Source organism: Drosophila sechellia, chromosome 2L (genome assembly GCF_004382195.2).
Source record: "Drosophila sechellia strain sech25 chromosome 2L, ASM438219v1, whole genome shotgun sequence".
Taxonomy (NCBI): domain Eukaryota; kingdom Metazoa; phylum Arthropoda; class Insecta; order Diptera; family Drosophilidae; genus Drosophila; species Drosophila sechellia.
In genome coordinates, this window is record NC_045949.1 from 12,702,127 (window position 1) to 12,728,939 (window position 26,813).

At 47.0% G+C, this 26,813-nt stretch overlaps 4 protein-coding genes across 5 annotated transcripts; 1 reads left to right on the plus strand and 3 right to left on the minus strand.

The window, feature by feature from the left end:
- Positions 1–1,271: 1,271 nt before the first annotated feature.
- Positions 1,272–8,163, minus strand: LOC6617784 (protein YIPF5). Its single transcript, XM_002042060.2, has 6 exons — positions 7,990–8,163; positions 7,722–7,927; positions 7,261–7,295; positions 5,355–5,465; positions 5,020–5,204; positions 1,272–1,755 (listed from the first exon to the last, which is right to left on the minus strand). The coding sequence occupies exons 1-6, from the start codon at positions 8,082–8,084 to the stop codon at positions 1,593–1,595; spliced, it is 795 nt and encodes a 264-aa protein (XP_002042096.1). The 5' UTR covers positions 8,085–8,163; the 3' UTR covers positions 1,272–1,592.
- A 164-nt stretch (positions 8,164–8,327) lies between these two features.
- On the minus strand, positions 8,328–11,618 carry LOC6617785 (V-type proton ATPase catalytic subunit A). The gene is made up of 5 exons (XM_002042061.2): positions 11,538–11,618; positions 11,070–11,204; positions 10,185–10,882; positions 9,122–10,099; positions 8,328–9,066 (listed from the first exon to the last, which is right to left on the minus strand). The coding sequence occupies exons 2-5, from the start codon at positions 11,143–11,145 to the stop codon at positions 8,974–8,976; spliced, it is 1,845 nt and encodes a 614-aa protein (XP_002042097.1). The 5' UTR covers positions 11,146–11,204; positions 11,538–11,618; the 3' UTR covers positions 8,328–8,973.
- A 392-nt stretch (positions 11,619–12,010) lies between these two features.
- LOC6617786 (serine/threonine-protein kinase Tor) lies at positions 12,011–20,744 on the plus strand. Its single transcript, XM_002042062.2, has 7 exons — positions 12,011–12,524; positions 12,580–12,800; positions 12,971–13,537; positions 13,921–14,654; positions 14,711–16,652; positions 16,712–19,249; positions 19,315–20,744. The coding sequence occupies exons 1-7, from the start codon at positions 12,299–12,301 to the stop codon at positions 20,479–20,481; spliced, it is 7,395 nt and encodes a 2,464-aa protein (XP_002042098.2). The 5' UTR covers positions 12,011–12,298; the 3' UTR covers positions 20,482–20,744.
- Positions 20,745–20,883: 139 nt separating this feature from the next.
- LOC6617789 (ubiquitin conjugation factor E4 B) lies at positions 20,884–26,618 on the minus strand. Of its 2 annotated transcripts, none has more exons than XM_002042065.2 (9): positions 26,272–26,618; positions 25,348–25,675; positions 23,795–25,207; positions 23,162–23,733; positions 22,658–23,054; positions 22,480–22,592; positions 21,848–22,172; positions 21,448–21,790; positions 20,884–21,382 (listed from the first exon to the last, which is right to left on the minus strand). In XM_002042065.2, the coding sequence occupies exons 2-9, from the start codon at positions 25,552–25,554 to the stop codon at positions 21,114–21,116; spliced, it is 3,639 nt and encodes a 1,212-aa protein (XP_002042101.1). In that variant the 5' UTR covers positions 25,555–25,675; positions 26,272–26,618; the 3' UTR covers positions 20,884–21,113. The 2 variants fall into 2 exon arrangements, with proteins under 2 accessions (XP_002042101.1, XP_032580935.1); XM_032725044.1 differs by having other exon boundaries at positions 25,348–25,678.
- Positions 26,619–26,813: the final 195 nt, after the last annotated feature.

Here is a 26,813-nt window from a genome sequence, read left to right on the forward strand (position 1 = left end):
AGGCAAAGGGGCAAAGTGGCGGGGGCGGAAATCAAAAAGCGCAAAGCGCACAGAAGTATGCTACGCATTTTGCAATTTATTCAGGCAGCCAAACGGGAAAAGGACAACCCAGAAATTCCGACCAAAAAAAACAAAAAAAAAATACAAAAGAGCGCTGTGAGAGAAAACGCTAATTATGTAATATGAAAATGGGAGGACAACGTTGAATTATTTGCATATGGTAAGGAGAACCTTTTCTTTTGCCACATCCTTTTTTTGGGGCATTTTTTATGCTGATTTGTTTTTTCAATCATTATCAAATTAAGTTAACACTCCGCATGAATTTTATTTAACAATTTTTATTACCTTTACCAGTGCGTTGCAATGCGAAAACCACACGCAAATCGAATCGGCATTCATACCTGGCCAGCATCTGCTGCACTTGAAATTTCAATTAGGCCAACGAATTCACAATTGAATAGATTCAAAAACCTACATTGCTTCGAGCACTTGATGTCGATTAGTTCCGCAAAGTGCAACAAACGAGCGGAAGGCAGCAGCAGGATTGTGAAAATCATAAATTCCAACAATCGGAGGTGGAAAATTCGATTCGATTTTCTTTCTACGTTCAGTTCGGCCAGGTAAACGTGCTGGAAATGGCACAAAAGTCCAAGGAGGAGATACCCGAGTGTTTCACCGGAATATGTAAACATTTCTGGCAACGATTCATGAATATGAACAAAGCCGATTGCCCAACAAGAAATGAAGGTGTGTCAAGCGATCTCGTAAATATTTAATTCCCATGCAACAGAACATGTAAAAATGCATACAAACTGCAACATTTAAGCTTAAAATCTTTTATATTTCATAATCTGAAACGTTTCATAATGAATACCAAACAGAAAGATTACTGTTTTGCTATGTTCTTTCCGATTATACTTAAATATAAATATTTTTATTAATTCACTTACCCCATTTTGTTTCGCATGTTGTCCAAAGCCCCTGCAATCGATTAACTATCCAGGTAAATTTGCGCCTGGCGATTCGTGGCATAATACCCGTATAAATACCCACAACGCAATACCAAAGTTCTTAAAACAAAAAACAATAATTGCACAAATATAGGGCGAACACGAAGAGTATTCCGAAAAAAAAAGCGGGGGGCATATTGCCTGAGTCGCGTTAATTTTGCATGCCCCAAAAAATGTTCAGTGCGGCGGAAACGGAAACGAGAGCGCGAAATTTCAATATGCTGCTTACCACGACTACAATTGTGCATGGCAAAAAACCAATTTCAATTTGTTAACCATTTTTTTTTATTCGCAATCAAATTTATTACATTGGCTGACAACAAAAGTATTGAGTAAACGCGGAGCTTGGCCACCGAAAAAGGAGAATGTGGAAAACAAATTCGCAATCGGCGCTTATTTTCTTAAAAATATACATATCCATATGTGGTTCGGGTTGGCTCCTCTTGTTGCTTCTCCTCCTGACATCCGTGTGTGTGTATTTATTGTGCTGCAAGAGTGTGTGTTTGCAGGACAATTAAAACCAGGCAAACACAACAACAGAGGGCGTGGTGGTGGTGGAATAGCAGCGGGGATCTCGTAGCCCTAGTAAATGGTAATCAACGCAAATCCTCCATAGAGCACCGCACACGGATAGGCAATCAGCAGCTGTTGATGGTCCATGGAGAAGGCGGTGGCGAACAGTTTCGAGGCCGATATGGCGCACCAGAATATGGAGATGCCGCTCACAATTAGGCCGAGTGTGCCCCTGCAAGAGTGAAACGAGATACCAACTCAGTCCAGATAGATATAGACGTCGGTGAAATCAATAAACAATGCATATGCATGAAGCACCGGCTCTACAGAGTCAGAAAAATCCCAGGCGGAAGTGTTCTTGATTCCTCTACAAATCTTACATACTTAGCGAAAAAGATTAAACTGATAGAAATTTGTGTATTTAGAATCTTTCAATATGATAGAACAGGAAATGAATTCATCTTCATTTGGAATCTTTATATGGATCTTTGTTACTAATAGTGAGGATAAGATGTGGAAAAACATAATATTTACATAAAATATAATTCAGATAGTTACTAATCTATTTCATTCGTCGATGTCCTTTTGAGATCCCAAGATAATTAAAATAATGACTGCTTTTGAAACAATTTTTCTCAGTTCATCGACTTGGGATATACTCTATTCGGCTGAGTGTTCATAAAAAAGGATGAGTGTGCATGTGGGTGTGGGGTAAGTCTGAGCGTGTGTGCGAATGAATGGGCAGGGCAAACAAAGACAGCAGGCGATGTGCCGGCAAAAGGATGTGCAAACATAGTCCAACTACAAAGCGCACACATAACCAACCAACCAACCAACCCACACACGCTCACACAGGGAAAGCCCAGCGGAAAATGAAAAATTGATTTCAAAGCGATATACGGAAAATGTTACCTTTATTCCCCAACGCACAAGTCGGCGAAAGATTAAAGGCAAGCTTGCGAAGATACAATCCGAATAATTACTTTGATTTGGTGGTTTCAAGCCATATTTTCCGTATTATCTCAGCAAAGCAATTACATGTTTACTTTGAACTTTACTAAAAACTTGAAAAACACACATAGTGTTAAGAATTTTAGGCCAACATCTGGAATCCAAATATTTTACGATCAATAAATCAAAAAAAGAAAACAATATCAAAGTTAATGACTCTATACGGTCAGCAAGGATAAACAAAATGTATACTTGAGTTAGACATAAGATTAAACACTTGAAAAGCGAAGGAAAAAAAGTTGTGATCCCAGCATCTCTTCGGTAAACCCATAAAATCCGACAAAGAAATCAATTTAGGAAACCAAAACATAAATCCCCATATTCCAGCGTTCCAATTTTCAGCTACACGCACCCGTTTAATGGATTGCCTTTCTGTGGTCTCGGCGGCTCAACTGTTCTCCTCTTTCCCATTTCCCGCCACTCAACTCAACTGGGCTCCCCGTTTTTTTTCTTTTCATGGTCCCTGCAATCTTTTCCAGAACTGTGTCGCCCGATGGTCACTGTGTCCAGCGCAATGCTGGTGCCAAGTGATTTTTTGGCCCCGAACTGGGCAGCTTAAATGGTCCGGCACTAGCCTAAAAACCAATCAAAACAATACTATGTAGGGCCGGATAACTCGACTGTCTGTGTAATTTTTGCGCACTTTTGCATCACCAAACAAACTCAATTAAAAAGTCTGTCTAAAAAAAAAGAAGAGGAAAAGGGAAATGGGCAGCGGGGAATCGCAAAAATATTTACTGTAGACTTGGCTGGCACTCGCAGGACTATATGAACATCAAAGCTAGCACGCACACACACACGCACACCACCCACAAAAGTGCAAGCGCTTAAAGCCAACAAATAAAAAATGCAAGCAAACAGGCAACCAAAATGGCAATTGCACTGGGCAGTTGGACAGTTTGGTGATAGGGTTGGGTTGTGGTCCGGAAATCGCTGGTGGTGGAGTGGATTGGATGGCAGGATGGGGCAAACAAAACGCGCTTGGTGTCGAGTAAGCTGGAGCAATAGTTGTTTTCCACACACACACACGCTCATTTCCACCCACGGCCACCCAGCGCAGCACTTAGTTTCCCCGCGCTGCTCTGAAATTATGACGTGCCAACGGGATGGTGGGTGGTGGCATGGAGGAGGTGCATCCACCAGAGAAAGCGCTAAAAACTCACGCAGCATTTGCGTGTTGCTCCTCGCATGGCCATCATAAAAAGCGTGGCGAGTGAGTGGAGTCAGTAAAAAAAAACCGGAAATAAAAACAGGAAAGGCGGGGAGGGGCGGAAAACGGCAGGGAAAAGTGGGCGGCGAGTGGGCGGAATGCCCGAGCCAGCAAGTGCTGGACACATATTTGAAAAGGAAACTACGTGAACGAAACTCAACGGGTGGCAAAACAGGACATGGAACGTTAGACAGATGGACACTGGACCGCCGGGCAGGAGCATTTCCACCAGCGAAACTGCCCACTTGGCCAAAAACCACCCACTCCAACCATTCGCAGCGCGAAAATTAAACGGCGCATAGTTGGCGTTATTTGGCTCCGCTTTTTGCCTGTCTTGCCTTGGCTTCAATGGAGTCCAAGCTCCTCGTCCTTCGTTTTGTCCGTCGTTGCGAGTCCTTGGTCCTTGGTCCTCGGTCCGCAGTCCGTAGTCTGTAGTTTGGCAGTTGTGGCCCTGGAGTGCACTAAAAGCGCAAATTAAGTTGGCTACTCGTTTTTATTCGCATCCGTGTGTATGCATCGCTGGCCCAAAACTGCAACAAAATTAAAAACCTAAATTGTGCGAAAAGAGCCAGGGGGAAATCAGGCCCAAAGGATGGGCAGATAAAGAAAAATTAAACGCTGGCCGATGAGGAATAGTAGTTGCATACTGGAAACTAAAAGGTCTGCTTCTAGCACACGTATTTATGATTGAAACTAAACAATCTCAAGTTGCCATCATAAGATTGAGATGCAAAAGATGTATGCTAAAAATAGAAATAGGAAAAGGAATAAAGTGATTTAAATTAGAAATTCGTTGGGGCCAATAACTTGAAAAGTCCTAATTGCTATTTACAAGCCCACTGGGGGATTTTCATCTTCGCAAGGGCAACTATTTCATTGCAGTTACATGACCGTATCAAACAGAACGGCAGACTCAAATCAAACAATCGAAAAACAACATCACCCGCCATAACAATAGTAATAACAGCCAGAAGTGATCAACTTGAATGGGCGAGGAGCAGCGGTAGCAGCAGACGGAGTCCAAGCATCAATAGAACAAATTTGAGCGGTTGGAGCGGATCGAAAACGTGCTGCAGTCGCAGCTGGACGAGCTTAGGCAAAAGTTTGTAATTACAGGCCACAAACAATGAGGATTCGACGCCAATGCATTGGCAACTTTTCAATTAAAAACATAAATATAAAGCACAGCGACTGATGGCATGAATGGCTCCACTGGCCAACGAAATGAATGGAGGGCAGATGAAAAGCCAGCGACTTGTGTCAACAATTACTTACTGAATGGTGATTAAAATGTTGATGCCCGACAGCACCACCATGGGCAGCAGACAATAGCCCAGCACGGAGACCACTGCACCGAAGGTAACCTGCGACCGGCTGACCATCAGGGACAGCAGGCAGTAGAAGAAGATGCAGCCCATTACGCCGATGCCGTAGATGTACGAGAAAGTCACCTTGCCGCTCTGTGGATAAATGAAATATATGTATAAATAAGATAAGTGATAAAACGTAGGCCATATTGCACAATATATAACTTTAAACGGAAATTCTTACTTGAAATATTCATAACAATTGATTTCAACCGCATTTAAAGTACAATCTGAAAAACTTACCAACAGCAGGAAGCCGCCAAGTGTGAGGCAAAAGACCAGTGGACCCGCCATGTCAGTATCCTGGAGGATTTGCTGGTCAGTACCGCGCAGCGGATTCAGCACGGCGAGTGTCTAGAGAGAGCGCGAGAGTAATACGATTAAAATTAGAGCAAGTGAAGGATTACACAAGGAGAGGGTTTGGGGGTAGGGTGAAGTCCGTCCGGCAACAGGCCATCATCACTCATGGAGCTTGCGGCAGGACATGGAATTCGGAACACGGGACTTTGGACCCGGGACATGGGACACTGGACACTACACAACACAATTCATTTGTTCGCACAGCGGTCATAAAACGAAGCCCAACTACCGTTTTCCAAACATTTGTTCTCTATGCGTTTTGGTTTTGCCCCTTGTTTTTGCACCGTGTGCAGTGGCAGAGAAATTTGAAAAATGGAAATTGATGATAAATGATATTGCTGACCAGCCAGCCATCCAGCCAGCTACCAAGTGAGCCGGGTCTTGGAAACTCGGCCAAAAGCTGTCAACGCATTTGACGCATGCGAATGTGGGCCAGGGACAAGAGCCATGAAATTTGATATTATAGTCGGGCAAAAGGACCCACTGAAAATTGTCGATGAAATTCCGAGTGTCTCTTTGTGGCTTTACCAACATTAATTGAGATTGAAAAGAATTTGAAGTGGAAAAATCCAGGCCATACATTGTGGTTGCAAATTAGTTTTCGATATCCAAAACTAGACCAAATTGGAGTTGTTTGTAGTGCCGCAGCCATATTCAAATGACCCTATTGCAAAGGGGAGAATTTGTATGCATACCATACGATTTTACTATACATTTTGTAATAGAGCTAAGTGTTTGTTAGTCGTTTTTTGTGCGGATGGATATTTCCCGTGAGTACGTAAAAGCCTTGAAAAGCCGCTGTTGACTTTGCCATTTGCCAACGATCCATTACTTTAACAAACAGGACCAGAGTCACACACAAATCTAACCATAATTCCCCCAGCTAGCTGATGAACAATTTAATTAGCATTTCATTTCATTTCGTTTCAGTTTTATGATGGCACACGGACTCATTAACATTAACATTTTCATTTTTCAATTAACACAAGCGTAATAAATTCCGTGCCGGAGCGAAAGAAATGAGAATCAGGCGCACGCAAATTTTTTACAAAATGGACAAAAATGCAGAAAGTTACACAGCGAACTGGACCGAATGCGAGGGGTAAAAAGTGTGCGAGAAAAACTTTAATTAAAAACACAAAAGTTGCTTTATTTATTTAAAAACAACTACGGCCACGCCGCCGGCGAGTGCAATGAAAAAATATGTCTTCATTAACGACACAAACCCGCAAGTGCAACGACAACATAGCACACAATATAAAATGCATACAAAAAGATGGCATAAAAGCGAAAAACAATAGAATTATTGCGCCAGGAGGAGATGCTTGCAATAAATACAAAAGCGAAATGCAAAAACATTTAAATTTCAATTAAAACGAAGTTGGCGGACGCGCCGGAAAAGCGCGGCCTAAAGTGGCCGCCCAGAAGGAACGCCACCCGTTGCGTTGCACAAATTAGAAAAAGGCACTGGGACGCAACCGGGACAGGATCCGGGGAAAATGCGTAAAGGCAAAGCAGGAATTACGCGGCGGGTGGAGTAATTGTCCGGGCAAACAAAGTGGGCAACTCAAAACTCGCAGCTCCTTTGTGGCGCGTGTTTGTGGAATCGGGCGCATAAAATATGCAATTTGCCTGGCTCCCCTCAAGATCTTCATTTGAAAATGCGTTCAAGAGCAGCGGGCTGGGGCAGGAAGGGCAGCTCCTCCACCATTGGGCAGCTCCAAAGGTGGAGTACGCAAATTACGAAAAGCTGCGGCGTAGCCTCCTTTGTTCTGCTTTCTTTACTTACCTTTTGGAAGATGTGATTCGGATTGATGCCCAGTTCTGGAATAAAAAAGAAGAAAAGGGGAAGTTCGTTATGCGATAAAAGATAAAGATGATGGTGAAATGTGAAAACTTATTTTACTCAAAATTGCAATATACATATAAGTATATAGAATGAATAAAAGTATCTGTTAGGTAAATTGATCATCATTAGATTCTTGAATTAAGTGACAATAACGATTTTAGTACTATAAATATTAATCTCCAATAGCCAAACTACTGGTCAGATATGCTGAGATTAGACGACGATATTATAACAATTAAAAACTTATAAAGAAAACCAAAACTTGGTTGCATGCAAATATATAGGTCTGTACAAGTTATAATTACTTTGGGCTCAAGTTCTCTAAACAAGTAACAGAAATCTAATAGGCTAAAGCTCGCAAGTACTTGAAGACTGTATGCCCATTTGTAACCGAATCTCACCTTCCAGCAGTGGGGGCTCATCATCGAATTCGTTGCCGGCTCCTCCGTCAGCAGCTGACTTTCCGCTCTTGTCCTGTCCGTAGCTCGTGTCGGTGTACGCCGTGGGATCGTAGAAGCCGCCCAATCCTTGGCTCGGCGGCTGGGCATACGACGCATCATAGTTCGGCGGCACTGAGGCCTGTGTGTTGTCGAAGGTTTGGAAATTGCTGCAAGCAAGTGGAGCAACAATTGTGAATGCTGTGAAGTGGAATTCCGGGTAACAACTCACAGTTCCTGGCCAAATTCTGGTATATCGAAGTTGTAGCTGGCATCGGCCGAGGGCGCGGAGCCGTAAAAGTCGTTGGGTCCGCCGAACTGAGACATGATTACTTTAATTTAAGCGTAATTCATATATTTACAAAATGATATTTAATTTAACAACACGTCAACTAGAGATGAACAATAGCTAAATGTAACCGATTAATTTCGACGTTGCATATCGCTTAAAGTAGTCGACGGATGATATCGGTGCTATCGGAAATCGATATTTTCTCGCCCATCGACTTGTTTTAAATTCAAAAAATTGCTCCACTTTATAAACAAGTAAATAAAAACCCGATCATTTTGTAACATTCATAATACATTTTATTTCCATAGCTCCATTTGCAACACACACAAGTTACTGAAATAGCTATCCTTTGGTAGTAGAGGTACATGCTTTTGGGGCTACGTTGTTATTGCGTTCTTTAAAGGTCTATAATATGTAGGAATATAATATTTTGTAATTTCGTAAAGATTCAAACGCCCTTTAGACTTGTCGTTTAGTTGGTTTAGTTTCACACAATAGGGTAACGAACACAATCGATAACTATATGAAAATTTACTAACAATACATAGCTGTGAATTATATTTATATATCAACATAGATAATTATACATATGTGTCGTATATGTATGGTATTTATGTATATGGCTGGTTTAACTGCGTTCCATTTGCGCTACCGACTAATTATTGTTCGTCTTTCCTTTCGTTTTGCGTATCTTCTTCTGGTGAATCGATTCTGACCTGACTAGACCTGAAGCGGGCCAAACTGTTTGTTAAACTTATAAGTAAACTTGGATTCAAATATCTTATTATGCATTATGTAAATATGACTAGATTGAATGGGGAATTCGAATAATAACCTAGCTTTGGTTTCTTATTTCGTTTGGTTTACTTCTTTATCCATTCCTCTCGCTAGGAAAGCCCGCAGTTGGTTTCTGGCCGTTTCCGCTTAGTCCTCCAGATTTCTGAAGGCCTGCTGCAGATCCTCGTACAGCTGGTCGTAGTCCGCCTTGATCTTTTGCTCGCCATCTTTCACAGGGTCCTTAAAATGTTCATTATTAATATAAATAATCATAGGAATATATAAACCCTCTCACCTTGAACTTCATCGACGACAGCTGGTACATAATTCCGCCCATCGATTCCCTGATAGTGTTCCATGTGATCTTGTTGTCCGACTGGGCTGTGGACTCAACGGCATGCCGGGCGGTCTCATAGAAGGCCATTATGTTTCTCAGCATGCCCACCGTCTTGTAGAAGGGACAAACGCGATCGTATGGTGAGTAGGAGTTCTGTTGCAGAAAGTCGTCCTTAAGCAGCTTGGCCACTTCCAGGGTCACCTTGTCGGTCTCGGCCAGCGATGCCTTGCCCACCAGCTGCACGATCTCGGACAGATCCTCCTCCTCCTGCAGGATCTCCTTGACCTTGGTACGCAGTGGCACGAACTCGGGGTAGTTCTTGTCGTAGTATTCATCCAGAGCACGCATGTACTTCGAGTAGGAGATGAGCCAGTTGATGGAGGGGAAGTGCTTGCGCTGGGCCAGCTTCTTGTCGAGACCCCAGAACACCTGCACGATACCCAGAGTGGCGGAGGTCACGGGATCGGAGAAGTCACCACCAGGAGGAGACACAGCTCCGACAATGGACACGGATCCCTCGCGCTCCGGGTTACCCAAACACTTGACGCGCCCAGCACGTTCGTAGAATGTGGCCAGACGAGCACCCAGATAAGCAGGGTAGCCGGAATCGGCAGGCATCTCAGCCAGACGACCCGAAATCTCACGAAGTGCCTCGGCCCAACGGGAGGTGGAATCAGCCATCATGGCTACGTTGTAGCCCATATCACGGAAGTATTCAGACAGAGTGATACCAGTGTAGATGGAGGCCTCACGAGCAGCCACAGGCATGTTGGAGGTGTTGGCCACCAGAGCAGTTCGCTTCATAATGGACTCGGTGACGCCATCGATCTCGCAGGTCAGTTCGGGGAAGTCACGCAGTACCTCAGACATCTCGTTACCACGTTCGCCACAACCGACGTAGATGATCACATCGGAGTTGGAGTACTTGGACAGGGCCTGCGGATGGTTGAAGTACAGATGGGAAGGAATAGCCATTTAATAAGATGTACGATGTGAATTAAACGAATAATTTGCAACTTGCCTGCGAAATGACGGTCTTGCCGCAGCCAAAGGCACCGGGGATGGCAGTGGTGCCGCCCTGGACGCAGGGGAAGAGCGAGTCAAGGACGCGTTGGCCCGTGAAGAGCGGATGGTTGGCTGGCAGCTTCTCTGTGACGGGACGTGGCTGACGCACCGGCCACACCTGCAACATGGTGTGCTTGGTGATCTCGCCATCGAACTCCGTCTCCAGGACAATGTCCTCCAGGTTGTAGTTGCCCGCGGGGGCAATGTATCGAACGGTTCCCTTAGCCCTGGGTGCCACAATCATGCGCTGCTTCACCAGCGTGTTCTCGTGTACCACTCCATAAAGATCTCCTCCGGTGATGTGGGATCCCACACGCACATTCAGCGGATTAAATTCCCACATCTCCGAGCGCGACAAAGCAGTTGTGTTGACACCTTTGGGTATATAAATGGAGTTGGTCATCACACCAATGTCCCTCAAAGGTCGTTGGATGCCGTCGAAGATGCTGCCCATTATGCCGGGTCCAAGTTCCACGGAGAGTGGCTTGCCGGTACGCAGCACCGGATCGCCCACGGTGACGCCCGAAGTCTCTTCGTACACCTGAATGGTGGCCATGTCGCCCTCCAGACGGATGATCTCGCCCACCAGCTCGTAGTAACCCACGCGGACTAGCTCGTACATAGCGGATCCAGACATGGCCTCCGCGGTGACCACTGAAGTGGGTTTCAAGTTGTTGGGGAAGGAAAAGCCGGACAAAAATGATTAGCATAATGAGGAAGATTATCCGGAACAGGAGGAAGAAGAAAGCATACAGAAATATTAAAAGGGGAAGCAGGATAATAAGGAAGGATTAGAGATCTTGGGGGTCAGCGCATGAAGGACGCTGGTGACGTCGCTTACCTGGTCCGGATACCGCGTAGACACGGCCATACTCCGACTCGCGCTCCTCGTCTTTGAATTTCCTCAAGTTGGACATGGTCGCGGTTGCTGCTCTTCTTCTTCTTCTGCTTCGGTAACGGTCAAATCGTTCGTTGGCTGTGGAAAAAAGTAACCGTTTTTCTTATAAACAAAAACACGCATTTTCCATGCCCCCGAACGAAAGAGCGTTTTCCGCGAGGAAAATCATAGGTGGCGCTGATGTGCAGCAGCAGCCCCCAGTGAAAAGCTTCACACCCCCGCAGCACAGCATCGATTTTCCAATACAATTTTCACACATGCCACCAACGGCAATCTGAATTTTCCACCTTTTACACATCACAAAAGCAATTTACACACTTCCTTTTCATTGCACACCTTGGGGTCAGTGTTCTAATTGTTTTGTGGCGTAAAAACTGTTTTTTCAGCTGCTCTAAAATTAAATAAGCTCACATTTGTTCCACCAGCTCTTATGAAAATTCTCCTGCTTTTTTGATTTCACTCTAGTATTGATCTATCGGTTATCGGCGAGGGCTCCAGGTTGTCATTAGAGATGGGCTCACATCGTACTCACACACGCACGCACGTCATGACAAATTAATAGTCGGATTCCACTAGCACATTCTGCCGTTAAATATTGAAGAACCTGTTGGTAATTAATATATATTTTCAATATGTTTGCATATCTCTGCTAATTCCCAAAGTCTTCAATGCAACTTGTTCACTCCAATATTATAAATGTTTTAATTTGTTTAAACTTGTTTTAAGTCAATTTCATTTTAATTGCTTATAATAAAGCACAAATTTAGTAATTACTTCAGTATCTCATTTTTAAATGTTCTCTAAAATTTGAAAAGTTTATAAGTCGGCGCAAATTCATAGAAGTATCTGCAAGAAAATATCGATTGTAAGTTCATCGAATTCTGTTTTACATCACTAATCGGCAGCGGCTGCAATAAATTTCCGTAAAAACCGAAGTAATCCGGAATTAAAGGAAGCAAACGACCTGCATCCGTGTGAGATCGTTCGGCATCGGTGCCGGCACATAAGATCCTATCAAGTGACCAGTGGAACAGTGCGTGCACCGCCCCAGGGCAACCGAAAAGATAACCTCCAAAGTCCGGAGACAGCAGGCAGATGCACCTGCTCCACCCTTTCCCATCCCAAATGCAAGTGAAAATCGCGTTTAAATAGTGAATAAACCCTGCCCAGCCATGTCGACGACGTCGGTGGTGCAGCAGTTCGTCAACGGGCTTAAGTCCCGCAACCGGAATGTCCAGAACAAGGCCACCCAGGATCTGCTCTTCTATGTAAAGACCGAGCTACGCGAGATGTCCCAGGAGGAGCTGGCGCAATTCTTCGACGAGTTCGATCACCACATTTTCACGATGGTGAATGCGACGGACATCAATGAGAAGAAAGGCGGTGCCTTGGCCATGAGTGAGTTCCTGGCTCGCCGGCAGTGCTTGAGAGGATTTAACGTCTTCCCTTTCAGAGTGCCTGATTAACTGCGAGGGCAGTCTAACTGCCAGGAAAGGCATTTCGCCCTATCTCAACCGCCTGCGCGATCTTCTGCTGATCAACGATGTGTCCGTCATGGAGATTGCCGCCCGCTCCCTGGTCAAGTTGGCCAACATGCCCACCTCCAAGGGCGCCGATTCCTTCGACTTTGATATTAAGAAGGCTTTTGAGGTGCTCAGAGGCGAGAGACAAGAGGTGAATCATAAGGGAAACCTAAAAATTAAGCTTTTAAGTCTGATTTCGAGATGAAGATGGAATAATTTTATAATAATGAAAGTAATAGTTGTAAACATGTCTAGAGTTATAGAAATGCATTTAATTCATTGAAAGCGAAATGTTTAAGCAAAAATGTGTTTATTTTTCAGTACCGCCGCCATTCAGCCGTCTTTATCCTCCGTGAGCTGGCGATCGCCCTGCCGACATACTTCTACCAGCACATCTTGACCTTCTTCGAGGTTATCTTTAACGCCATCTTCGATCCCAAACCTGCTATACGAGAGTCAGCTGGCGAGGCTTTGAGGGCGGCTTTGATTGTCACCGCTCAGCGAGAGAGCACCAAACAGTCCAGTGAACCACAGTGGTATAGAATCTGCTATGACGAGGCGAATGGGAGCTTCAATGCAGACTTGGCCTCTAGCAAGGATCAGAAGGGCGTGACCCGAGATGATCGCATTCACGGTGGCCTCGTCGTCTTCAACGAGCTCTTTCGCTGTGCCAATGCCACCTGGGAGCGGCGCTACACGTCGCTGAAGACGCTGTTCCCCAAGACCCAACACAACAAGTTCCTGGAGGCCAGCAGTTCGTCGAGTATGGGTTCCCAGCTGAATACTCTAGTGCCGCGGCTAAAGGTGCCCTTCATAGACAAGCTCGGCAGCTCCCAAACGCATTTGGGCGAGGGAGAGCATCACAAAGGAGTTGCCAAGTTCGCGAGCGTGAGTCTAACGATCAAATACCTCCACACACGAATGTATTTGTCATTTTCATTTATTTACCTTTTGGTTTACGTAGTATGTACACTTTACATGTATCTAAAAACCAAGCGATGCCTGACGGAAAGAAATCAGCTGACCTAATTATAGTTTTAAAATTGTGTAAAATGTCGAGGTATTCATATTTAGCAGTAGAGTGTGATACTTTACCAGTAGTAATTGTGGGGCGGCAATCAGGCAAGCGCTTTTTTATTAAAATTGTATATTTTTAATTTCTTAATCATAGAATAGAAATTTTAATGTTTGTTTATTATAAATACAAACTCTTCACTTATGTTTAAGCACCTTAAAACATACAAGTAACTAATAATATCGACATCCATCAGCACAACGTACTGGAGTCCGCCTATGCTCAGGAGATCCTTCAGGAGCACTACACCAATATTTGCGACAATGTCTTGGAGCAGCGAACTTCGAAGTCTCCTTATGTACAGCAGGCACTCCTTCAAATTCTGCCCCGATTGGCTGCTTTTAACCGTGCGGTGTTTGTGAAAAAATACCTTCAGACATGTGTGTCGCACTTAATGCAGATTCTGCGGGGCAAGGAGAAGGATCGCACGGTGGCCTACATTACCATTGGGTACATAGCTGTGGCGGTGCAGAGTGCGATCGAAGTTCATCTATCCAGTATAATGACCAGCGTGAAAGTCGCTTTGCCGGCAAAGGATTTGACCAGCAAACGAAAGGTACCAGTGGATCCTGCGGTCTTTGCCTGCATAACGCTCCTTGCGCATGCCGTTAAGTCGGAGATCGCCGACGATGTTAAGGATATCCTTGAGCAGATGTTCTACACGGGTCTCTCGCCAGCTCTGACTGTTTGCCTAAGAGAACTCTCCGAGAATGTGCCGCAGCTAAAGTCGGCCATTACAGAAGGATTGATCGGAATCCTATCCCAGGTGCTGATGAACAAGGCGGCTGTTTTACCATACACTGCTTTGCCAACGATCGCCATCGATGGCTCGCTAATGCAGAATGGTGACGGAGCCACCACAGTGCTAGCACTCAAAACGCTGGGTACCTTCAACTTTGAGGAGCAAAACATGCTGGACTTTGTGCAACGGTAAGCCTTAATTTAATATATTTTAGTTATAGTACAAGGTTTGATTTCTTTTTCAGATGCGCTGACTTCTTCATCGTTCACGAGCAGCAGGAGATTCGTTTGGAGGCAGTGCAAACATGCACACGACTCCTTAAATTGGCAGTGCAATCCTCTGAAAGTATGGAGAACTCCAAGACCCTCAGCGACACCGTTTCCCATGTGATTGAGCGCTTGCTTATGGTGGCCATTACTGATATGGACTGTAATGTGCGAATACGTATTCTACGTTCGCTGGACGAGACCTTTGATGGGAAACTTGCTCAGCCAGAGTCTCTAAATTCACTATTTATTACGTTGCACGACGAAATCTTTGAGATCCGGGAGCTGGCAATGGTGACCATTGGTAGATTGTCGTCCATAAACCCAGCTTATGTGATGCCCAAGCTAAGAACCACCATGATCGAGTTGATCACGGATCTGAAGTACTCGGGTATGAGTCGGAACAAGGAGCAGAGTGCAAAGATGCTTGACCATCTGGTCATAAGCACGCCCAGGCTAATATCCTCGTACATGAATCCGATCCTAAAAGCCTTAGTGCCCAAGTTGCATGAGCCGGAATCGAATCCAGGAGTTATTTTGAATGTGCTTCGCACCATTGGTGATCTAGCAGAGGTAAATGGAGGCTCCGATGAAATGGAATTGTGGGCAGATGACCTGCTGTCCATTTTACTCGAAATGCTGGGCGACGCTGGCAGTCCGGATAAGCGAGGAGTGGCTCTGTGGACCTTGGGACAGTTAATCAGTGCAACGGGCAGAGTGGTTAGCCCATATCACAAGTACCCCGTGCTCATAGACATTTTGATTAATTTCCTTAAAACGGAACAACGTCGATCCATACGAAGGGAAACGATACGAGTGCTGGGCTTGTTGGGAGCCATGGATCCTTACAAGCACAAGATGAACAAGGGCTTGATTGATAGCCAAAAGGATAATGTTTTAATAGCATACTCCGATGGCAAAGTCGATGAAAGTCAGGACATCTCCACCGCTGAGTTGCTGGTTAACATGGGTAACGCATTGGATGAGTATTATCCCGCTGTGGCCATAGCTGCCTTGATGAGGATTCTACGGGATCCCACGTTAAGTACACGTCACACCAGCGTGGTGCAGGCGGTTACTTTTATCTTCCAGAGCCTGGGCATCAAATGTGTGCCGTACTTGGCCCAAGTGCTTCCAAATTTGCTGGACAATGTACGCACTGCGGATAATAATCTGAGGGAGTTTCTCTTCCAGCAGCTCGCCATTCTGGTGGCTTTTGTGAAGCTGCACATCATCAGCTACATGGGAGATATTTTCAAGTTGATCAAAGAGTTTTGGACCATAAATACGCCTCTGCAAAACACTCTAATCAATTTGATTGAACAGATCGCCGTGGCTTTGGGATGCGAGTTTAGGGATTACTTGGCGGAGCTGATCCCACAAATTCTGCGAGTGTTGCAGCACGATAACTCCAAGGATAGAATGGTCACGAGAAGGCTGCTCCAAGCTCTCCAAAAGTTTGGCAGCACTTTGGGTTACTATCTGCCGCTGATTTTGCCTCCGATCGTGAAACTCTTCGATTCTCCGTACGTACCACGGCAGGTGTCACTGGTAGCCCTGGAAACGATCAACAATCTAGCCTGTCAGCTGGACTTCACCGACTTTTCCTCGCGCATCATACATCCGTTGGTTCGAGTGCTGGACGCTGAACCAGAACTTCGGGACCAAGCTATGACAACCCTTCGCTCACTGGTAAAGCAACTGGGCAATAAGTACCTCGTGTTCGTGCCTATGGTCCAGCGCACTCTCAACAAGCATCGCATTGCGGATCCCGAGTATGAGGACCTACTGAGTCGGATTAAGTCCAACAGCACACGGGCGGATTCCTATGGGGCCGGGGAGTCTGCTCTGCGGCCGGCCAGGTCCAAAAACAACGAGCCATTTGTGACCGACCGTAATAGCAATAATAAAAATCTGCAGGTTCGTAGATAATAGTTTATTGTTTTGTTCGAGCTATAAAATTTTTAATTTTCCTGTAGGTCACCACAAACGAACTACGAACGGCGTGGCAGGTGACGCGGCGGGTGTCCAAGGACGACTGGGTGGAGTGGCTAAAGCGGTTGTCCATTGGCCTGCTAAAGGAATCGCCTTCGCACGCACTGAGAGCCTGTCGTTCGTTGGCCCAAGAGTACGATACGCTGTTGCGAGATCTTTTTAACGCCGCATTTATCTCCTGTTGGACGGAACTTTCGCCGGATTTGAAAAACGAGCTAACACAGTCGCTGATTCAAGCTCTGCAAGTTACCGACATGCCGGAAATAACCCAGACAATCCTCAACTTGGCCGAGTTTATGGAGCATTGCGACCGGGATCCAATACCAATAGAAACTAAGCTATTGGGTACTCGAGCGATGGCTTGCAGAGCTTATGCCAAGGCATTGCGCTACAAGGAGGAGGAGTTCCTTCTGCGAGAAGATTCCCAAGTTTTTGAGTCCTTGATTTTAATCAACAACAAGCTGCAGCAAAGAGAAGCAGCGGAAGGTCTGCTCACAAGGTATCGAAATGCAGCCAACGAACTAAATGTTCAAGGAAGATGGTATGAAAAGCTTCACAATTGGGATGAGGCGCTGGAACACTATGAAAGGAATCTAAAGACGAATTCCTCAGACTTGGAGGCGCGACTCGGTCACATGCGCTGCTTGGAGGCCCTCGGAGATTGGTCGGAGCTGAGCAACGTGACCAAGCATGAGTGGGAAACCTTCGGTGCGGAGGCCAAATCAAGAGCAGGTCCCTTGGCTGCGGTGGCTGCTTGGGGTCTCCAGGATTGGGAGGCTATGCGGGAGTACGTAAGGTGTATACCAGAGGATACCCAAGATGGAAGCTACTATCGTGCTGTTCTAGCCGTGCATCATGACGACTTTGAGACCGCTCAGCGCCTCATTGACGAAACGAGGGACCTCCTGGACACGGAGCTCACATCAATGGCGGGCGAGTCTTATGAAAGAGCTTACGGAGCCATGGTTTGTGTACAAATGCTGGCGGAGCTGGAGGAGGTCATCCAATACAAGCTGATCCCCGAGAGGCGAGAGCCCTTAAAGACCATGTGGTGGAAGCGTCTTCAAGGAGGCCAGCGACTAGTAGAAGACTGGCGAAGGATCATCCAGGTGCACTCGCTGGTGGTAAAACCGCACGACGACATACACACCTGGCTGAAGTACGCTAGTCTGTGCAGGAAGAGCGGCTCCCTGCACTTGTCCCATAAAACTCTGGTAATGCTTCTAGGCACCGATCCCAAGCTTAATCCGAACCAGCCACTGCCGTGTAATCAACCGCAGGTGACCTATGCGTACACCAAGTACATGGCTGCCAATAATCAGCTGCAGGAAGCGTATGAGCAGTTGACGCACTTCGTCAGCACCTATAGTCAGGAGCTAAGCTGTTTACCTCCGGAAGCACTAAAGCAACAAGATCAGCGACTCATGGCCCGCTGCTATCTGCGCATGGCCACCTGGCAGAACAAGCTGCAGGACAGCATCAGACCGGATGCCATTCAAGGCGCTCTCGAGTGCTTCGAAAAGGCCACCAGCTATGATCCCAACTGGTACAAGGCCTGGCATCTGTGGGCATACATGAACTTTAAGGTGGTGCAGGCCCAAAAATCGGCGCTGGACAAACAACAGCCTCCGGGAGCCAGCATGGGCCTCGACAGTGATCTAATGATCATACAGCGATACGCCGTTCCGGCAGTTCAGGGATTCTTCCGTTCAATCAGCCTTATAAAAGGCAATTCGCTGCAGGATACGCTACGCTTGTTAACTCTTTGGTTTGACTATGGCAACCATGCGGAGGTGTACGAGGCGCTGCTCTCTGGAATGAAGCTGATCGAGATCAACACCTGGCTTCAGGTTATCCCGCAGCTTATTGCCCGCATCGATACCCACCGTCAGTTGGTGGGTCAACTGATCCACCAGCTCCTTATGGATATAGGAAAGAATCACCCGCAGGCTCTGGTCTATCCTCTAACAGTCGCTTCCAAGTCAGCATCCTTGGCGCGCAGGAACGCCGCCTTTAAGATCCTCGACTCGATGACGAAACACTCGCCCACCTTGGTGGAGCAGGCGGTCATGTGCAGTGAGGAGCTCATCCGAGTGGCGATTCTGTGGCACGAACAGTGGCACGAAGGTTTGGAGGAAGCCTCGCGACTTTACTTTGGAGATCGTAACGTAAAGGGCATGTTCGAGATTTTGGAGCCACTGCATGCTATGCTGGAGAGGGGACCGCAAACGCTCAAGGAGACATCCTTCTCGCAGGCCTATGGACGCGAGCTGACGGAGGCGTACGAGTGGTCGCAGCGGTACAAGACATCGGCGGTGGTGATGGATCTGGATCGAGCGTGGGACATCTACTATCACGTCTTCCAAAAGATCTCGCGCCAGCTGCCACAGCTTACCTCTCTGGAGCTGCCGTATGTCTCGCCCAAACTGACGACGTGCAAAGATCTCGAACTGGCCGTGCCCGGGTCCTACAATCCTGGCCAGGAGCTCATCCGTATTAGTATCATTAAAACCAACCTACAGGTAACATTTTCTTTGGATTTCTTAATGGCTTCAAGTTTCTGCAAGTTTCTATACATATATTTTAGGTGATTACTTCCAAGCAGCGCCCGCGAAAACTGTGCATACGCGGCTCCAATGGCAAGGACTATATGTACCTTCTAAAGGGACACGAGGATCTTCGTCAGGACGAACGCGTGATGCAGCTATTCTCCCTGGTGAACACATTGCTGTTGGATGACCCCGACACTTTCCGTCGTAACTTGGCCATCCAGCGGTATGCGGTTATCCCGCTCAGTACCAACTCGGGTCTTATTGGTTGGGTGCCACATTGTGACACCCTGCATACGCTAATCCGCGACTACCGCGACAAGAAGAAGGTGCCACTAAATCAGGAGCATCGCACAATGCTTAATTTTGCGCCAGACTATGATCACCTCACGCTGATGCAGAAGGTGGAAGTATTCGAGCATGCGTTGGGTCAGACGCAAGGCGACGACTTGGCCAAGCTGCTGTGGCTCAAGTCTCCGTCCTCCGAATTGTGGTTTGAGCGGAGAAACAACTACACCCGCTCACTGGCAGTCATGTCAATGGTTGGATATATCCTGGGTCTGGGCGATCGTCATCCATCGAACCTTATGTTGGATCGTATGAGCGGCAAGATACTGCACATAGACTTTGGCGACTGCTTCGAGGTGGCCATGACGCGCGAAAAGTTTCCCGAAAAGATACCCTTCCGTCTCACCCGGATGCTAATCAAGGCGATGGAGGTCACGGGCATCGAGGGCACCTACAGACGCACCTGCGAAAGCGTGATGCTGGTGCTTCGCCGCAACAAGGATTCCCTGATGGCGGTGCTGGAGGCCTTTGTCTACGATCCACTGCTCAACTGGAGACTGTTGGATGTTGACAAGAAGGGCAACGATGCGGTGGCTGGGGCGGGTGCTCCAGGTGGACGTGGCGGTTCCGGAATGCAAGACAGTCTCAGTAACTCCGTGGAGGACTCCCTGCCCATGGCCAAGTCGAAGCCATACGATCCGACGCTGCAGCAAGGCGGCCTGCACAACAACGTGGCCGACGAGACGAACAGCAAAGCCAGCCAGGTAATCAAGCGGGTCAAGTGCAAGCTAACAGGCACCGACTTCCAGACGGAAAAGAGCGTAAACGAGCAGTCGCAGGTGGAGCTGCTCATCCAGCAGGCGACCAATAACGAGAACCTTTGCCAGTGCTACATTGGCTGGTGTCCGTTTTGGTAGGTCAACCGATCCGGCAGAGATCCCGTGCGACAACCGGCAATTGACTGAGCGAGATTACGAACTTACGATTACTACTACTAACTGAATTGGGTGCAAGCATCTCTGGAGAGGATTCCGAGGTGACTGCAAACTGTGCATTAGGTATAAAATATTTTTATAATTTATGTTAGAGGTACGCTTAATTATCTATTATTTGTAAATCAGATTGGAAACTAGATTCCAACTTTGTATAAACCATTAAAAACCGTGAAACAGAAAATCAATTAGACCATTTGTGTTATTCATTATTTTTTATTTGGAAATCCAATTGCAAGTAAATTCAATTTTTTAAATCACCAAATTACCCGCACAACTCGGTATTGTGTCGTTTTTTTCGCAACCAAGTAGAAAAACAACGAAAGATTTGCGAAAATTTTCAATATTTTTCAAACATCTAAATTATTAGGACTCCTAACGGGAGCGGTGATTAATGGTAACCGATACTTGCAGGCCACCCAAAAATCGGGCGGACCACAAATAAACTAAGTCCTGCACAAAGAATATTTATATTTATATGTAGAAGATAGGTAGACACTAAAACTGCACATTAAACTAGTCCTAAGTATAGCAGTATGGGTTGCAGGGTGCGCGACCTAGCAGTTGTTCCGCTTGCCACGCTGCTCCTTGCGCCAGGCGTCGATGCGCTGCTTCAGCTCAATGTTGGCCACCAGCATGTCCTCGGTGAGTGGCTGCCGGTTGAACGGGTCCGTGCAGCTGTTGAGCAAGTGGCGGATGATAATCGCCCGATCCATCACCGTGCCGGAGGGAAGCACCACTGGGTCCGACATTAGCGTGTCCATCAGCGGATCCTTAAACTCATCGGGTGCGTCGGCGCATTCATCTTCAGTCTGTTGGTTGGTAACTGCAAGGGAAACGTTTGCATTTGCATTTCAATCAGATTTATTTAGTGGTTTCTTAAGTTCTTACCATAGATTTCGTGAGCTCTCTGTGTGAGCGCCTTGAATCGCTCTACCTCCACCGCCGATCGGAGGGCCAGTCGGTTTATCCTCGATGCTGCCTCGTTGCAAATTTGAAGGTCGAAGGAGCGCTCGTCGGCAGCCAGGGCCTCAGCGAATCTATCACAGTCCAGGTGGAGATATATGTCGAAGATCTGGGCCAGCAGACTGCGTGGCTCCCAGCCGTATTTTGCCGGGTTCTTGACCTTCAGGTCGTTGCACTTGGGCCCGGCCAGTTGTTTCAGATTGAAATTCAGCATGGAGCTCAGTCGATCTACGAGCTCGTCGCGCATGAACGGCTCCTTAATGTCGCTCTAAAATTGATAATCGGTTTAAATTTAAGATGCACACGTATTCTCTTCTTCACTCACTGTCAGATAGTGAAACAGATCGACTGTCTCGCGAGCCAAGGTCAAGTAGGAGCGACACTGGCGCTCATCCGTCGCCAGCTGAGTAAGTCGGCTCTGCTGCTGCTCCGCGCTCATCTTGCTGAGATTAGCCTTATCCGAGAGCAGCTGCTGGGTCTGATGGATGCGCTTCAGGTTCTCCAAGCACTCGTCCAGCAAAAAGGTGGTGTCGTTCATCAGCATATTGACAAACTTCACGAACTGATTTCCCACCCGGGATTCACAAATGACGGCCTGCCGGTGGATGGGGTTCTCCCACATGGATTTAAACAGATGGCTAATATGGTATCTGTACAGGAATAATATTTGATTAATTACACGTGTTTGTAAATCATTCATTAAGCGAATTGAGAGAGTGCTTTTCATTTATGCGTATTAGTAAGAGATTACGAGTTTATGTATATTCATGTTTGTATTGCCAAGATAAATCACTTAAAAAGCATTTAGCTTTATATAAAAGAATGTTTGTTTATCTACGCCTCAAATAACTTTCGGAACTTTTCCGTGCGGCGTTACCAAAATGAGGGTGTGTAACCGTCGATATGACTCATTCTAAATTATGAAGGTAGCTCGGTTGGGTTCATTGGCATACTCACCTAATGGTAAACTTATCGTAAAACTCAGTGCTTTGGCCCGTTGTCTCTACGTCCACATAGAATCTCATCAGTGAGCTGACCAGGGCGTTCTGGGCCAACTCATGGTTCCACATCTGTTTGGAGCACACAAACAAAGCTTTAGAAATATGACACTTAGGGGATTGTAACCGGAACCTACCGCCGCGTTAATCGAGTTGGCTGGCTTCAAGGAGAACACAAACATCACCTCAACCAGCTTGGCAGTCACATAGGGATTCTTGATGAGGTGCGATGCGCAGACGCAGGTTAGCAGCCAGGTGATGATCGAGTGGTCGATGCCCTGACGGATGTCCATGTTGGCATGCTGCATGGTGAACAGGATGAACTCAGCGATGTCATCGATATACCACTCGGGCAGTGCGGAAAATGAATCCGTTGGTAATAGCTGCTGCACGGGCAGCTGGGAGATGAAGGGTCCCCCGATCGGGCGTCCCTCGAACTGGTATAGCATGAACTCGCAGACAGTGGAGTAGAATTCCGTGCAGCGCTGGAGCAGGGCCGGATCCAAAAGAGTGATCTCGCAGCAGGTTTTTGATCTGAAATTGGGAAGGGATACCAAATTAGATCCAAAGATGCGTCACACTTAGGTGGAAGTGACTCATAAAACGTGTGAAGAACACGAAATGATTTTTAATTGACTTACCGATTCAGCTTTCGCAGTTGCTTTTCCCAGCGTTCCTTAAACTGATTATTACGGTTGGCGTAGCGGGAGTTCATCCAATGGGACTTGGTACGGTCCAGCTCGTCGATGAGTTTCTGCAGCTCTTTAATGGCGCGCACCTTTTGACGGTAACGCTGGATGGCAGGCAGGTAGCCCAGATGATGGGCCTGTAGGGTGAGGAACCAACACTGCGTCTGGAAGTTTGTGTTCTCAACGGGCTGGCTAAAATCACGGGCCAGGAAGTTGCGATACTCCTCCTCGCTGTACCTAATCTTCGTGTCCTGCTCGATGTTAACGAGCGAGTTCTTGTAGTAATGGAAATTGGGCTCAATGCGGTCCAATTTGATCTTCACCGACAGCTGCTGCAGCACGCTCATCAGGTTAATCATAAAGCCGTCCCTGGCCAGCAGCTTTTCGTCGCTGGCGAACTGCACACGACGATCGTTGTGCCGAAGGATACTGGCGATGTATTCTAGTGTCTTGGGACGACTACTAGCATTTACGCACAGCGAATGGAACACTACGTGCATGTGAGTGCGCATTGAGTGCAGCTCCTAAATGATTAAAAATTCATGCAATGATTACATTGTTTAACATTAGTACTTAATTACTCACCCATCGCAATCGAGAGCTGGAGGCATCCTCAAGCTTGTTCTTTGTGGTAAACTCCGCAAACTTGATGTTCTCCTCAGCGAACAGCGACACGGAGAGGAAGGGTCCCAGAAAGCTGCATTTTACTATTTCGCGACCGGAGATCTTTGTGCAGATTGGTGGCAGGAAGTTGGGCTGCCTGGAAACGAGATCTGCGATGGGTCGCACACTGCCCACCTTAATGACCACCAGTTTGGACAGCCACTCGATTTGCTGTACACTGATCTTGGAAGTGCAGATATTGCGCTGCATTCCGGCGAAGAGACCACGAAGCACCTGACTGAAAATTGTGTCGAATGTATCGCGATCCTGGTGCGTGTGGGCTATCAAGTCGATGAGGAAAGGCTCGCTCACCTTGGCCATGTACATCAGATCCAGCAGAGCAGACTGATCCATGTGGCTGTTGAGATTCTGGTAAATGCGATCGGTGAGCACCAGGACGGTCATTCGCATCACATGTTCGAACGCCAGCTGCAGAGCAGGCTGGGTGAGCGGCGTCTTTCGGCAGCACTCTGTCTGATAGTTCTGGTAGCAACTGATTAAATAGAGCAGCACGTGGTGTTTGGTGGTGGCCACGATGCTAAGCACTGGTGGAGCCACGCAGTTACCGGCTGCTTCGCTACTAGTCGCTTCAATTGGTCCAGATGCGCCAGCAGCCGCAGTTTCTCCGCTGGCAGTTGCTCCTCCGGTGGCTACTGCGTTGGCAAGGATTTCCTGTACTTCCGTATCATCTGATTTAATTTTCTTGGCAGAGGAGAACTCTTTATCGTCCGCTTTAACGGAAACGCCCTCTCCTTCGATCAGCTCACCGTTGTAGATCTTCAAAGCAGCCTCCATGAGCACATTGGCCACAATGCACTCGAAGTCGAATCTGCGGTGCGGCTGCTGCTCCAGGAAGCTGGCACTCTGTGCACAAATGATGGACCCGCTACCGTACTCATTCCACGTGGCATTCAGCAGGCTGGAGAGCAGCTGTTCGTTCTGCTCATCCGCACTTTTTTTTGGGCCGACTACAGTTTCAATGGACAACTCGGCATTTCCAGCTGATATCTTGCAACTCTGCAGCACACTCCTTTTGGTGGCCTCGGCTGTTGGCAGGCTGAGCGCTGGCGTCATATCCACATCTTGCACTGGTGTCGAGACCACCGACTTCATCTCCACATCCATGTCCGGTTTTCCGCTCAGTTCCCTCCAGGCGGGCGCCGAAGTGGGCAGTGTCACCTCCTTTTCGCCGGGCGTGGCCTCACGTACCAGTCGAGACTCGCCAGAGACGTTGGTCGGCTTCCGTGGCGCCTTCTGAGGACTAGTAGTCAGGGGCGCCAGGACATTCTGGATGCCACCTCGGGCGGCCAAAGTCCGAAGACGACGGGCGCGCATCTGAAAGAATTTAAGAGGTTAGTTCCACCAATTTAAGTATATTCATTTTCGTTTTTACAAAAGAGTTTGCTTGTATTAATGATTTAGATAACTTTAAATCGATAATTTGTCGCTTCATTAAGTTTACGAAAACAATATACCTCTTCTGCGGATAATTCGGTGACCACCACAGCCTCGGCCGTCTGTTGTGGCTGCACATCGGGGTTGGGCTGCTCAGGCTGTTCCTGACCGGGCATCTCGCCCTGCGGCAACTGGGGCTGCTGATCCTGTTCGTGGTCCTGATCCTGCTCCTGATCATCATCCTCCTCCTCCTCCATGGGCTTTTGTGGCGGCTCTTCTTCCGGCATTTCTCGGATCCGCTGGGACTCTGGGAAACAATGCGCAGTTGTGCTACCAAATCTGTTTTCGCCTCTCTCACTGTTTTTGTTTGTTTGTGGCGTAGTAGTTTTTCCGCCGCTTCTTCTGATGCTGCTGCAAAATAAGAGGCGATGATGTGGGTTAATGAACCAAACAAAAGCACGCGCAGTCGACAAATAAATAAAATTAAAACAAAGTCCAGCGGTCAACGTCAAGTTCACGAGGAGACAATGCCGCCATCGCGAAAACCAGATGGATTGGTCGTTTCTCTTTGTGCTACGCAACTACGCACTACGACGGATGATGTGCAGCAACCTGGGAGCATACCAGGACAACTGACCTGCCGCACACAGTCACCATGCGAATCTCAAAAGCGGACGCAGATCGGCCGAGGTTGACAAAAAGTGCACGGCTGCAACTATTTTTAGAAGGGGATTTCTCGAGCACTGGCGCTGCACTGCACCCAAAACAAGTAAACAATATCATAACATATGCGGAATCGGATGGCGAAACCTTATATAATGGTTAGGGATAGCCGATCGAATAGGATCGGATCGGCACGGGATATCGCCAGCTCATTTGCGCATTTAAGACGGCGGATAAAGTACACAAAATCGTGGGATATATAATCGGACATTGGGCCAATGTGAGAGGGTGTGTGAAATGCGGAAAATCGCGGATTGTGCCGCACATATATTCGCACTTACCTGACTCTACGGACCGACTTTCACCTGCTGCGAAACTTATTGGTTGAGCTACGGCCCGTAACTATTGCATTTTACGGAATTCTATCTGGTTTCGACAATGCAACCGAGCAATTCCACGTCTAGTGACCACGCAAAAAATTTCTCTTTTGTTCGTCGAGCTTCGAGGGGATTGGTTATCGGCACTAGGCTGGCTATATCTATGGGGGGATCGCCCGAATGCGATCCGTATATCGACACAACTGCTTCACTGGCCAGACGATGGGCTCAAAAAATACAGACCTCCGAACTCTGCTCCAATTGAATTACTTATAATTTTTGGGTTTCGCGTCAGTCGACGAACTCAGTTTCAGTTTGGTCTGGTGGCCGACAGTCACACTGGCCGCGGCGTGGTCACACTTAAAGATGGAATGTTCGCCGATAGTTGCTTTAACCCTTGCAGGGCCCTCATATTTTTGTTTTCATTATCGAATTTAAAATTTCGTTAAACATGCGAAAAGTTGTGAATCATTTGAATACTACTGCCTTAAATTGCAATACCGTTC

Excerpts from the sequence above, each read along its gene's own strand:
- LOC6617784 (XM_002042060.2), bottom strand. The coding sequence starts at position 8,084 with ATGTCTCAGTTCGGCGGACCCAACGACTTTTACGGCTCCGCGCCCTCG. Across the intron at positions 7,928-7,989 it reads CCAGAATTTGGCCAGGAACT|CAATTTCCAAACCTTCGACA; the intron begins GTGAGTTGTTAC and ends ACTTGCTTGCAG. Across the intron at positions 5,466-7,260 it reads CGAATCACATCTTCCAAAAG|ACACTCGCCGTGCTGAATCC; the intron begins GTAAGTAAAGAA and ends CGCTCTCTCTAG.
- LOC6617785 (XM_002042061.2), bottom strand. The coding sequence starts at position 11,145 with ATGTCCAACTTGAGGAAATTCAAAGACGAGGAGCGCGAGTCGGAGTAT. Across the intron at positions 10,883-11,069 it reads CTACGCGGTATCCGGACCAG|TGGTCACCGCGGAGGCCATG; the intron begins GTAAGCGACGTC and ends AACCCACTTCAG. Across the intron at positions 9,067-9,121 it reads TGTCGTCGATGAAGTTCAAG|GACCCTGTGAAAGATGGCGA; the intron begins GTGAGAGGGTTT and ends GAACATTTTAAG.
- LOC6617786 (XM_002042062.2), top strand. The coding sequence starts at position 12,299 with ATGTCGACGACGTCGGTGGTGCAGCAGTTCGTCAACGGGCTTAAGTCC. Across the intron at positions 14,655-14,710 it reads ATGCTGGACTTTGTGCAACG|ATGCGCTGACTTCTTCATCG; the intron begins GTAAGCCTTAAT and ends TTTCTTTTTCAG. Across the intron at positions 19,250-19,314 it reads TCATTAAAACCAACCTACAG|GTGATTACTTCCAAGCAGCG; the intron begins GTAACATTTTCT and ends CATATATTTTAG.
- LOC6617789 (XM_002042065.2), bottom strand. The coding sequence starts at position 25,554 with ATGCCGGAAGAAGAGCCGCCACAAAAGCCCATGGAGGAGGAGGAGGAT. Across the intron at positions 25,208-25,347 it reads CCGAATTATCCGCAGAAGAG|ATGCGCGCCCGTCGTCTTCG; the intron begins GTATATTGTTTT and ends AAATTCTTTCAG. Across the intron at positions 23,734-23,794 it reads CCAGCTCTCGATTGCGATGG|GAGCTGCACTCAATGCGCAC; the intron begins GTGAGTAATTAA and ends TTAATCATTTAG.